This window comes from Pinus tabuliformis, chromosome J (genome assembly GCF_031772625.1).
Source record: "Pinus tabuliformis cultivar Carrire ecotype Pingquan chromosome J, CPIR1, whole genome shotgun sequence".
Taxonomy (NCBI): Eukaryota; Viridiplantae; Streptophyta; class Pinopsida; order Pinales; family Pinaceae; genus Pinus; species Pinus tabuliformis.
The window spans coordinates 1507661957-1507675508 of NC_142295.1; the positions used below are offsets into that span (position 1 = coordinate 1507661957).

Consider the following 13552-nt stretch of genomic DNA (forward strand, 5'->3'; position numbering starts at 1 on the left):
CGATATTAAAGGAGCCCCTCAATCTTTTGGGTTGAGAATTATTTGGCTAGGGATTTTCATCATTTCCTGAGAGGATGTATTGCCTGAAACGGACAAGTCATAAAAACTTATTCAAGCAATTGTTGAATCATCGTTGAGTGAATTTTTAGCACAAAGCAGCAATGCATTGAAAAAATGAGATAAAGCCAGGTGAAAAGGCATTTTAAGCTCTTTTATTTCTCGAGGAAATTATAGTAGTTTAAAGGAGACTATTTCAAGAGAATATACTGATTTCTAAAAGAATCTATCTTGAAAGGTAACTGAAATTACCTAAAACTATCAGCCGGTGTGGACTGGCCTATAGATTATGCTTTTAAAGATTTTTCACATTTTTGATTCATAGCACAGTTATCCAACTAGTTGGATTAATGCATGCTATTAGACATGACGCATAGCATAGTTATCCAGCTAATTGGAATAGTACTTGTTAATCAAGCTTTGGTTGCATAATCTCCCCACTTAAAACTAGTTATATACTTATATTACTTCGTAAAGACAGATTTGAATCTCCTAGACATGAATGGTAGTGCTATCACAAATTCCAAAGAGAGATTTGAATCTCCCAGACATGAATGGTATTAATATCACAAATTGAGATTCTTCTAGTAAACTGAAGTGTAGGTGCTTTCTTCTGCCCTTATTTATTTGGATATAAATTTGTATTTTGTTATAAATACAATATGTACTTTGACACGTTGGTATTTTTGTACAATGAATGGATGAGATGTTTATGGGCATCTGTTCAATGAGGAATGTACACATCCCATGAAATCTAACTTTATATACATTCAACTATACACTGCCACCAAGATGGCCTTCTCCGATCAGAAAATGCTCATAGAATATGGGCTTTGCAAGGAATCCATCTGCAACTGTTAGCACCATAATGAGATCATCTGTGACCTCTAACTCTTGTGAAACCTCTGCGCATCAGCCAAAATTCAGAAGACAACCAGATAAGCAAACTTGCAGAAAAAGAAAAAGACAACCAAATAATTGATTAATATCTATGCTGTGGGATAACGATATCAGGTTAGCAAAATAGGACCTTACACATTGCCAAGGAATTGAGGCCATGATTCCTGAACAGGGATAGTCCCCTGGTTGGCAATGGGTCTTATTGTGCAGACCATATAGACAGAATGTGGCTTTACAAAATCTGAACTTGTGAACAGATTTTGTGAATCCTGTGTTTCTAACCATTTGGGCCAAGCCACTTTATCTATTAGAGTTAGGGAAGTAAACAATACCTAAGTACTCAGCTTCAAGAAGCCTTGCAGTTCTCTCAGTTTCACACCAGACATGGAGAATGCATTGAGAAAAACAATGCCTGTCAGCCACCCCCTCCCTGGCCACAACCTGCAGAGTTGTTGAAAGTAAGATTCGTACTGACTTGTAGTTTTTTGCTTTTGCAGTCTAGCAGACGATAATAGTTATGTGAACCAAATTTTCTCATGTAGAATCATACCGGTTTCCCATTGTAAAATCATTTCCTCATCTTCTTAGAAATATGTTTTCCAGCATCGTTTTTGAAAACATGTAGCATTCCTTCTTGTAAATTCTGAAAAATTATATTTTCCAACCAATATAAAAAATGAGGTGTGAACCATCTTACCAAACCGAAAAGCTTCTTATGAAGTAGTTTGTTGGCCATATCTTGAGAGAACTGCTCTGGATCTGGATAAGACATGGCTCGAGTGACTGAAACACCAACTCGTTGACCATACAATGTGCAAATATAATCTACCTTTTTCCAGTTCATAGAGCAATATTCAACCTACAAATAACATAGACAGCTTAGGCTCATTCAGAAAAGCTTGAAGTAAACAATCTTCATAAGAAAGATAAATCTATAAATCAAACTAGGATTGGTTAGGCTGTTTGAAACTCAAAATTAACCAAGATCCAGCTTATTCCCAGGTGCTTAAGAATAAATGCCAAAAGAGGAGCAGTCACAATGGGCCACCTCCATTTCTGTTACAATGTCTTTGGCCTGAAATCTCCTTACAAAGTACTCCACTGACAAAGCCTGATGAAACCAACCACAATCAGTACGAAGTAATTTGACTTACAAAACCAAAAGTATGCAATTAGCATTACAGATTAGTCATTGCTCACGATAAACTGATGAACTAATATCATGTTTCCACAACAATTTTCCCATGCTTTCCCCAAGAAATAAACATTTCTGGATTTCTTTTACTACTGCTAATAGAAACAGCAGGTATTGAGGCAAGGAAAGAAGCGGCAAGAACTCTTTTGTGGCTTCAATGATCTTGCATGTTTAACATTTTATTCACTGCAGCATTTGAGCATTGACACATGCACAATGTGCTGAAATTCTTTTCCTTGTGGTTAGTGTGTACCTGCAAATGTCTGATTTGTGGATAACGATTTACACAATAGAATAAAGGATACCCTGGCGTTCTTTGCATTGTTAAAAATTCGCACAATGCCTGATTTGTGAATATATGATTTGCACGATAGAATAAATGATGATACCTCGGCTTCTTTGCCTTGTTTGAAATTCATACGTAGTTATAACTTGTGGGTACAAATTGAAAAGATAATTTTCTTGGTCTCCCTTGATAAATAATCAACATGTACTCACCCGCCAGTTTAGGTACTTTGGAAGCGAAGTTTTTTAAGTGCGGTGCCTATTTCTGAGTGTTACTTGCCAAGAATAGCCAAAACATTATGAGGCTCGAACCAGACAAGGGATATTATGATAATACAAACAACCAAAGACTCGTATATTGAGATGATCTCAAAATTCTATCCAAGACAATATTTTTAGACATCAAATAGCAAGAACCAAATATTTTTTCAAGAACTCAAAAACTATGGACTGAGGCAGGCTGTTGGATCTAGATTTTGAACATACAAGTCAATTTAGACAGATGGAGTCAGGAAAATTGTTTAAGAATTTAAGAATCTAAGTGTAGAAACTTTGGTGAATCTTACTAATTCTTAAAATGCCAACCTTAAAATGTTCGGTTATGTTTTTGTAAAAATATTCATCTTTTTCAACGATTTTATATAGTTTGTAGAAAATTTTGGTGAAATTTAAGAATTTACTAATCTATATTTAAGTTTAGAAACTTTGGTGAATCTTTCTAATTCTTAAAATGCAAAACAAAAAATGTTCGGTTATGTATTTGTAAAAATATGCAAAATTTCAAGGATTTTATATAGTTTGTAGAAAATGTTGATGAATTTAGGCTAATAATTTTAAGAAAAAATGAAAATTGTTGATTTTTTTTTGAAAAAAACATGGAAAATTTTAACTCCAATTTTTTTGTTGTTGATAAAGCAGACATGTAAATACCAAATTAAAAATCAAAATAATGAAATAGAGATTTTAAAATAATAACCAGTGCATAAGGCAAATTTGAGATGATCGATCTCTTCATTCCAAATATTATGACAAAGTCATATGAGAGATCCACAATTTGTTTCTTGGAACGAATAACAATAAGATGACTATTTGATCCTCTGTATCACCGCAGAATTGAAAGATACCAAATGTTACACAAGTTCTATTGATGACATAGACAGTAGCAGTAATGCGAGAGGTTATAATCAAGATCAAACATTTCCTTCTCTTTCTCTTTTCATCCTGATATGGCGACACTCGGATTTGAACCGAGATAAAGGATATACAACTCCCTGCCTTACCACTTGGCTATGTCGCCAAACCAATTTCAGTATCTTTACGCCATGTGGATGTACCTTATGCAGAGAGGATCTTAGGTGCAACCTAAAATATTTACTGTCCCCCCATGGTGGAGCCAAAAAGCCTGATTCAGAAAAGAGTTTACAAACACAGGGAAGAAAGAACTAACAGGTTCTGATTGAGATCAAGGTTTATTCACAGCAAAATGGAAATATTACTCCAGGCAGACAGCTCTCATTCAGATCAGGATTTGTACATAGCAAAAAAGAAATATTACTTCAGGAAGTTGGTTAATGTTAGAAAACATCAAGGCCTGCTATGACTGATATCGTGGTAATTTTTTTGTAAAAGGCCAGTGTGGATGTGTCAAGCCACAATGAGAACATGGATGCCTAATAAGTGTAAATCTGAAAAAATAAACCTTCTGAGTAAGTATCAAGGACAAATGGGACGTATCTATAAACTGTTAAAACAAAGTACCAACATAGGGAGACCTGGATAACTTGGAAATAATAGTGAAGGTAAGCCAAGCTTGTAATAAGCTCATAAGCTCTCAATATTAGTTTTACTGATAAGAGTTGAATACGGTATAAACATGAACAAAGTATTTAAGCTTGGACTAAGAACATAAATCTGGCTATATGAGCCCCTTTCCATATGACTATTAGCTTAACGAATATATAAGAATATCTTCATCCATGTAAAATATGAGCAAATTCATGTTGCATATATAAACACCAAGAATATTCTAGCTAATCCATGATGCTAACGTAGTAAATGAAAATTTGAAAAACAAGGGATGTGCCTTGCGTCTAAGAAGGCAGCACAAAGAGTTGCACCAGAAATAACGCCAAAGTCCAGACCTCAATCAGAAAAATGGAGCAGAAATAAGGCTAAAGTCCAGACCTCAATCAGACAAATGGAGCAAATGTTCAAACCTAGACCTCAGAGATAGTAGAAGTCCCTCCTGCGTTGGCCTCCGTCCGAACACGCAAAGCATCAGGGCCCAGCCCAAACTGCCTGAATGACATAAAAGCCCTGAAATGCCCGACCAATATCAATTTCTCCAAGTCATCTCTCTTTTTCCGAGTCAGAGCCATTGTTAGCATCAAGTTCTGCTTCAAAGGAGACGTTACAATGAAATCCCTATTGAGCATCACGTGCAGGGGAGACAATTGGGAGTTGGGCATATGGTGATCCCTTCCATAGGACCCTTCCCCCATCTCGGTGTCCAGGCTTAAACTTCGCCTTAGGAAAGAAACACCACTAGACCCTTTGGAGCACTTGCAATCCTGACCTTCAGACGACTCAGAAGACTCCAATGGCCTCTTCTTAGAAGCCCACTTTTTACATTCAAATGAATTACTGGCCTCCTCTAGTAGGTATTTTCTCTTCCTCTTGCGTATGATTGATATGGCAGAATTGAAAGAATTGCAGAGGGTAGCACGATTAATGTAACTCTTGGTGTTCGCCTTGCCATGAGCTTCGTCTACAACCACATCAGAATTAGGCTTGTCCATTGTGTATTCTTGAGATTTTAGAGCATATCGTGCCTATAAAATTCGAACATGCGACGCCTCCAAGCTCGAACTTCATGAATTATAGCCATCGAGTTGAACATTTTGTGTGATTCCAGGCCTTCGCCTTCGTTGAATAAATATGCAAAACACGTCTGATTTTCGTGGGACTGCAGATATTTTCTGAGGGATTTTGTTGTTGGCCATTCTGCAGTTTCTTCAATGCTCGGATTTTTACTCATTCATGTCATAGCTTGTTATAATCTGGCCAACCCATCTTTAAGTTCAGCCCCAAATGATAATAAACAGATAGAGAGACTTCATGGAAATGTAAAACACTCATCAATGTATTGCCATCTTTCAAATCAAAAGCAAAGTGCAGTAAAAGCCAAAAGATTATACACTAGATAATTCCTTCAGTCTACCCACTGTCAGAAACCCTTCTCCAAGAAATTTTCGATAAACTTGTGGAGCACTCAACGAAGCGTGGGATTTTAGTGGAATATGCTTTTGAATTTTTATTGCTTTGTCATTTTTTTATAACTAAAGAAGCTTCCTATAGGCATGATAAAAGTCATCAAAGCTGATGCAATTCATTGCCAAGTCTGGACAGAAGCTAATGGTTTTATTTCCATAACTGATATGGATATTTCAAGGATGGTGAACAGTGGAGGCATGCAATTAATTTTAGTTTATGCAATGTGACTTCAAGTTTAGTACATTACAGGCTGTAAGTAAATAAATAACAGGCGGTGCTCTTTAATGAGTACCGTGTATCACTTTCATTTGTGTCAGATATAGCTTCGGCTTACAACACGATACTATAAAAAATATTTTTCTAATTAGTAATTTTGTTTATAAACTTTTCAACACATGATTTCAACTTTTAGGTTTTAAAAAAATAGTCACCCATGCATGGTACGCTTTCCAATTCACCACGCATTACTTACTAATTTAAGGAGAGTTATTAGAGTAGAAGTTAGGAGAGTTATTAGTGTAAAAGTTTATATAAGCGTAGTTTAATTTATGGATGAAATTATTTTTTTTATAATTTTTTTTTTTAATTAAAATTTTATAGACGAAATGATTTTTGGTTAATTTTTAAAGTTATAGGTGTAGTCTAACTTATAGATGAAATGACTTTTTTTATCTGAGGGTCAGATTTTTAAAAATTTGAATTTAAATTGATTTGAAAACAACTTCGGAAGAAATCACATTGGTATTTTGAACCAACCAATGTGGTCTTCATGATGAACCACATTGGTTGCAAACGGGTCAGCCTAAATATACCAATGTGATTTCTTCTTAAGTTGTTTTCAAATCAGAATATAGATCACAGAAACTTGAATTTGATTGAATTTAAATTGTTTAATACATAATTTAAAATTTTTTCATGATGTTCAATATATTTATACATTCAAAATTATACTTTAAACAACAAAAAAATCTTGAAATTATATTGTCAAATTTTAAAACATTCTTATAAAATTTTTTTATTGCGTTTATAAATTAAATTACACTTATATATATTATAATTTATTTAATATGAATATTTTCTATTTTATAAAAAAATAAATTCTTTATACAAACCTAATTTAAATAAAAAAAAAAATTACAATTATATAAATTTTAACTGTGATCAAATTAATAAAAAACAAAACCCAAAACCTAAAACGGTTATGCCTGCGCCCTAATCACGATTCTAGGGAGCTTTTATTTGCTTAATCATGTTTCATGAATGCTTACCACGCATAAATTTCTGAATATTTCATCAACATATTGAGGATACTACATGGTTTCTATTTGGTTAATCATGGCAGAGCTGCTGGTGTTTAGTTTGGACCGTAGCCTATTTGCTGTTAAAATCTTGATTTCACTAGTTCCATAAAGAATGTTCAATTGTGGTTAGACTTGATCAAAACTCATCACAAGGTTAACGAACAATGGCAAGCTAGATGCTCAAATGACTTGGTTTTATTTATTTATTTTCAAACATGAGTAAACCTTTAAAAAGTGACTTGATCAACGCTCATGATAACTTTAACAAATAATGAGAAGTTATAAAACATTTTTTATTATAAAAATTGAAATTGAAAATAAAATAAATATATTAAATAATAAGAAGTTATAAAACATTGCCCTAGTTTATTATTAGGTTAATAATATTTATTTGAAGAGTTAATAATTGGAATAATAATATAAAATTAAACTACGGTTTTTTTAAATACGATTTATCATAAGATTAGAAATTATAATATTATTTGAATAATTTATTTAACAAACCTTTACCCTTTCCATTTGGGCCTAAGTCTAATCTAGTCGTTAGGAGTCTTTTTAACCATTGCCTGGTCAAATATAGCCGTTGTTGGACCTGCTTTCCCTATTTAAGCAAGTCTAGTTAGGGAAATCAAATTAAAGTAAAAAATAAAATTAAAATAATTACTATTATGTGGATTGGATTCGCCAGTTAAAAGGAAAATTATAATTATATGTTTGGTTATACATGAAAAAAAATTAATCATCATGTTGTGAGTTTTGAGTCTGATCTTGGTACTGGGATGGGAGTTGTTGGGTTGCTTGAGTTTTGCTTGGGTGTAGGGGGAATGCCAATTCAGTGCTCGAGCCTCTCCATTCTTCTAACCAGAGTGCAGAGGTGATTGTGTATATGCTTGAGAGAATGGAGGATATCTGAACACAATTCATGACTATTTAGAAGGGACTTGCCCATAAGGAATGTCATTTGCTAGTATAGCTCGATAACTTGCATCTATTGATTTTATCTCTCCCTTGTATTGTCGATGTTAGGTACCCAATTAGCCCACTGATTAGGACTTTTGTGTTTAAAAGGGAGGACTTGTGAGAGGAGGCTTCCTCTTGCATGCTGGTGAGCTCATCTTGAACATGTGAAGGGGTAAGTTCTAAGAATAGAGACGAGGATGCTTGAATCCTATAGTGCATGCAAGTTCGGATTTGGTGAACTCACTCTTGGTATGGGGCAACCCCTTGTTTGACTTGGCCTTGTTGTCGCAGAATGAGGATGTCTAACTTGACCTTTGCTGAATAGTGGTGGAAGATAGACCCAAGGGCCTTGGAGAGATAGAAACAGGGTGATAAATACGAAATCATGAGCCCAATGATATAGCACTTATAGAAGTTACATGAGACATGCAACCAATAAAATGATGTTATGATGTTACAATTTAATGCTTATTGTTGTTGAGTTTGCCACCTGAATGCATGAGACCACCTATCCTTCCAATACTTGAATATATTTCTCAGCCATAGAGAGAAGACAAAACCACGATAAAAGAGAAACAAAAGGAATGACCTCTCAGCCCAGAATTTGAAAGAAAGACTTGGACTGGCTTTAGGCTTGCTAATCCTTTTGTCTTCTTTGCACCAACATAACTTTGTATTGCTAGCTCTATGATGAAATAGCCAAATAGAGAACTGATGTAGGAGCATTTCTACAAGTCAACAAGACCTACGAGGTCTTGCCACATTTACTAAAGGGAGTGGGTTCCCTTGATTTAATTTAAGTCAAATTAATGTAACTAAAAGATAGAGATTTGATTTTCTAGTCTAAATAGAGATTTATTTAGGAAATGAGGAATAAATTCCTCATCAACATGTAATGTACTATTTAGAGAGATTTGTTGAGGAGTTAGAGGTTTTAGGCTTAGATGTGATATTTTCCTTGTATAGAAAATTGGGTCCACCTTTAGTGGATCTCAATAGAACCATTCTATTGTATATAGACAAAATGTAGTAGTTCAGAGAGATACACAAGATAGGAGAGGAGATAGCCAAGAGAGGCTAAGGCACCAAGAGAGGTCCGATTTGAATTAGGCAAGATTTGAATAGATTCTTTGTTTAATAGGAATTGTGAGAATGTATCCCCCATTAATGTGTGTATATGTTTGGTCTCTATGTGTTTGAGTTAATGTGTGTTTATGGGCAAGTGTTTTGAACACTGTTATTGAATACATTAAAATCTAATTTGATATTGTGAGTGTGCGAATTCTCATTTGAGTGAACAATGGGAGTAATTGAAGGATTCAATGAGGATCGAGATAAGGTATTGGTCGTGGGATTAATTGTTGTATATTAACAACGAATATAACTACATAGTGGTCATCATTATCAATGATAAAATATTGGGGTTCGACCTTTAACAGAGTCGAAGAAGGATGATCAAGTCATTGTTGTAGAGAGTAAGGAATAACTAGAGTGATAGTCCCATATCTATAATTAAAGTTAGTCGAGTTCAAGATCCGAGGAAACAAAGTGATGGCGAGTTGAACCAATGTGGTTCCATATGAGATAATCCAAAGTGGAGTTAAACAAAGTAAATTTGCAGCTGACAGAAATTCATTAATTGACAAGGTCGAAGATTGTCTGTCGAGTGATAGTAATTCGGTAGTTCGGTTATTCGAGCCGAACCATGACACAAATAATGCAATTAAACCGAATCTCAGATTTGTGAGTGCACAAGTTTCAAGAAGGAATGACCCACATCTAGGATGTGGAATATTCGACAATTTGATTAAGTGAGAAGTCAATTGAAGGGCAAACCCCTGGATGGGTAGATTAAAACTTTGTATCCAACAATGGTCCCACATTTGGGACCTCATACAGTAATCCAGGTTGACAAGTAGACATTTGGGTGGATTAGGTATATCTGGGTTGGGGAATGGACATTTGGGCGGATCAAAGTGCGCACAAGTTATATCTAGGGTGGACCTTGCAAACAAGTTATCTACATAACTTGAATCCAGGCTAGATGAAATTTGGGGTGCAAGGAGGTGTGGTACATTCGGATCAATCCAGATCTTGAATGTTTGGATCACGAGAACTAAGGTAAGAAGCGATAGCACATAGTTTTAAGGTTTTAACGCTTTAACATTTATAATGTAAAAGAACCAACAAGAAGGGGTTAAAGGCTAAGTGCCTTTTGAGTTAAGCACGTGATTCTGGAGCCTTAGTCATATGTTTAAGTGTTAGAAGGCCCAAGAGCTAAGAGTCTTCAAATTTGGGATTTATGCGTGTGTATTGTTGTAGAGTGTTTTGTCTCCTCTAAATAGTTAAGGGAAAACAATGGGGTTGTGTGTATTTATTCAAAACTGATCCACCATCCCGATAAGAAGATTGAGGAAGTGCTTAAAGGCATTGTATAATACAAAACGATCCACTGTTATGATTATTTAGCATGAGATGAAGTATGATCTAGGGTAAAGGACCGATAGAGTTTGGAAGGCCACCATGCTATTATGAGAAAGATGCCCCAACAACATCAATTTTTGGTATTAGAGCAGAGCAAAGTTGTCAAGACCGTTGAAGAGAAATATGTAGGCACAAAGACTTTATGTATGAGGTAATAGATTTATTCTACTTGATAATTAATTGAGTATGTGTATTGACAGGTTAAAGCAAAGGATTATGGAGGTTGAATAAGATAGAGCACAAATAATCTGGTGCAAAGAAGAAGACAATTTTAGCCAAGGAGCTGAGCTAGTGAGAATTGTCAATAGTAGCTTGGAGAAAGCTTAGACAAAGCTTAGACAAAGCTTAGATAAGATTGGTAGCAGAAAAATCTTGCAACAAAACTCAATTTTTTTTCTGAGGAACATATCTATTGATAAGTGATAGGTGATATGGTCTTATTGTTTCCAATTAAAGTTGGACAAAGTATTTAATTGTAGGTAGCAACAAGTAAAGGGAAAATGTGGTAGGAATTATAAACGGAAAGAGAAGAACAACTTCCAGTTGAGGTTAGGTGGAAGTTGTTTAGACAAATCCACAATTGCAAATGTGTGTAGAGTTGTCTAGAGAGAGGAGTAGGTGAAGCTCTTGAGAGTAAGTAGAGTGTAGAAGCCTAGATGAACAAATGAAGCTCAAGAGGTTCTAGAGGAAAGAGCCAGTGTTACTGAAAGGCCAAGTTCAGAGAGAGAATCTTGGTGAGGTACTTGTAGCAGGGTGAAACAAATTTTCTATTGTAGAGGCTTAGTGCAACTCACAAGTGAACAAGGTGAAGTTCACAAAGGGGAAAAGTGAGGATGGATACTAATATGATGACAAGGGTTCGAGTAAACACCACAATAGGGTGGAGGAGAATGCCAAAGAAAATGGCATAAAGATAAAGAGGATGATTCAAGAGGAATTCGATCGAGAAATGACTGCGATGAAGGTACAACTTAGTGTACTAATGGAGCTACTATAAGAAAGTAGAAAAGACCAACGATGTGGATGACGAATAAATAAGAAGGTTAAATGGCCTGTTAAGAAATTGTTTGCAAAAAAATAGAGGAAGAAGATGAGGCACCTGATAAGAGCCTGGCTAAAGTATTGATATGTCATCATTGTTGTCATTGATGGCCCAAGAAAAAGGTGAATTCTACCATTAGTTGTGCCCCATTGGAACCACAATCCTAAACTGAGCAGACAAATCTAAGGATTGTTGCAATATTGTTACAATGACTGTTACATGAGGGATAACATGCAAGAAAAATTAAGTTGAGTTGTGGCCATTACAAGACTTGGACCAACATTTCCATATCCATAGTATTCATACTAGCATCTAATTGGAAGCATCCTTAAACAAAATCTTATATTCATTGCCCATAAAATAAGACAAAGGGACAAGGAGGTAAATGACTTGTGTATATAGATGGAAAATGAGGTAAATGGCCAAGTACAAGATCACACTCAAATTGACATTATTTAAAAATGAATAATACCTCAATTTGTCCAATGTCACATGATATCGATCAACAAGAAAGCCCACAACGAATGAATACATTCATTCTGGATGCTAACAACCTCTTAGAATGGGAATGGAATTTAATTTATGGTCGGCCTAATTCCAATCAGGTTAGATCCTGTATCATTGTTCCCTTTTAAATAATGTGAGATCAAATTAAAACACACATCAGTTCAAAATATATATGATCAAACCACTATAAATAAGTCATGATCTTTCTCCATTTCAGTAAGGTTAACTTGGTGAAGTAAGATCAAAGGCAATTTGGGTCTGTAGAAGAAGAAGATAGATTCATATCTCATGAACCTCAAGGAAAAGTGAAGAAGAAGATTTTGGCTTCTGGTTCTGTCCTTAGGTAATGCTTTTTTGTAAACTTTTGCTTAGTCTTTTGGTACAAATCTTGAAGCATATCTAGACTTCTTTAGTGCTCAGATCTCAACCTTTTCAAAAGTACAGACTCCGACTTAGAACCTGCCCTAAATTCGTCTTGAATAATAGCATAATCGTCTTGTGGGAGGTATGATTTTGGACCTATGAAACTCAACCCCTTTGTGACACAATACTTCCCTAAAGTGAAGGACGAAACTCCACCTTCTGTGACAAAGTTCAAACCCCTTTTACCTTAGACCTTGAGACTGTTTTTGAAGTGAATTGATTGACATGTTTTAAAGTTCTCTCAAAGCAACTCTTTGGAATCCTTTTAAGCATATTTTGAATAAGATATTGAAGAAGACTTGGATCAACCTTGAGGCGACCTTGGATCATCATTGTGCAGACTTGAAGAGCTTTTAAGAAGGCTTGTTGATGCAAACCTTAGGGCAGAATTGAAGTAGACTTTGGGAGAATTTTGGAGCAGCCCCTTGAATATTCTTGATGAGTTTTGGAGCAGTCATGTTATCATGTTGAAGCAACCCTTTGAGAGCAATCTTTGAAGTGCTTTGTAATTGTCTTGTAACCACTTTGGTGCATTCCTTTTTGAACATTATTTAAAGTGATTCTTGGAGCAAGTAATGAGCCAAAGTTGAAGTAATATCCAGTGCAAAAATTGGACCAGATTTGAAGGAAACCTTGATCAGATTTATGGTGATCTTTGAAAAGTTCTTGAAGCTTTGGAGTACTTCTTGAAGAGTTTTTATTTGGAGCAACTATTGGAGATATTGAAGTAGTATTTTGAATACATTTCTTATAGAAACCTTGAACCCACCTCGAAGCAGATTTAGAGCAGGAAAACTAGGAGTCACTTTTAGAGTAGATTTGAAGAGACTTGGAGCAAAAATTTGGAGTAGACTTTGTAGTCCTTCTTGAAGCAAACCTTGAAGACTAGGTTGGAGCCTGGATTTATATTTGAGGATTAGAGTCTTCATACGAAGTTGGAGCCATGTGAAAGACCAGGTTGGAGCCTGGATTAACGTTTGAGGATTGAAGTCCTCATTCAAGGTTGGAGCCTTGAAGAAGTTGGAGATTTTATTGTACAGGTTGAAGAGGATTGGAGTCCTCACTTTCTTTATTAATAAAATTATTTTTTATTATTTCTATGTTATGGTATATAATGCATCTAAT

At 35.2% G+C, this 13552-nt stretch overlaps 1 protein-coding gene across 1 annotated transcript; it reads right to left on the reverse strand.

Annotated features, from left to right (window-relative positions):
* Window positions 1-696: 696 nt before the first annotated feature.
* On the reverse strand, window positions 697-5790 carry LOC149233158 (uncharacterized). Its single transcript, XM_089376666.1, has 5 exons — window positions 4660-5790; window positions 2006-2068; window positions 1655-1816; window positions 1290-1398; window positions 697-962 (listed from the first exon to the last, which is right to left on the reverse strand). Exons 1-5 carry the CDS (start codon window positions 5233-5235, stop codon window positions 832-834), a joined length of 1041 nt encoding a protein of 346 aa, XP_089232792.1. The 5' UTR covers window positions 5236-5790; the 3' UTR covers window positions 697-831.
* Window positions 5791-13552: the final 7762 nt, after the last annotated feature.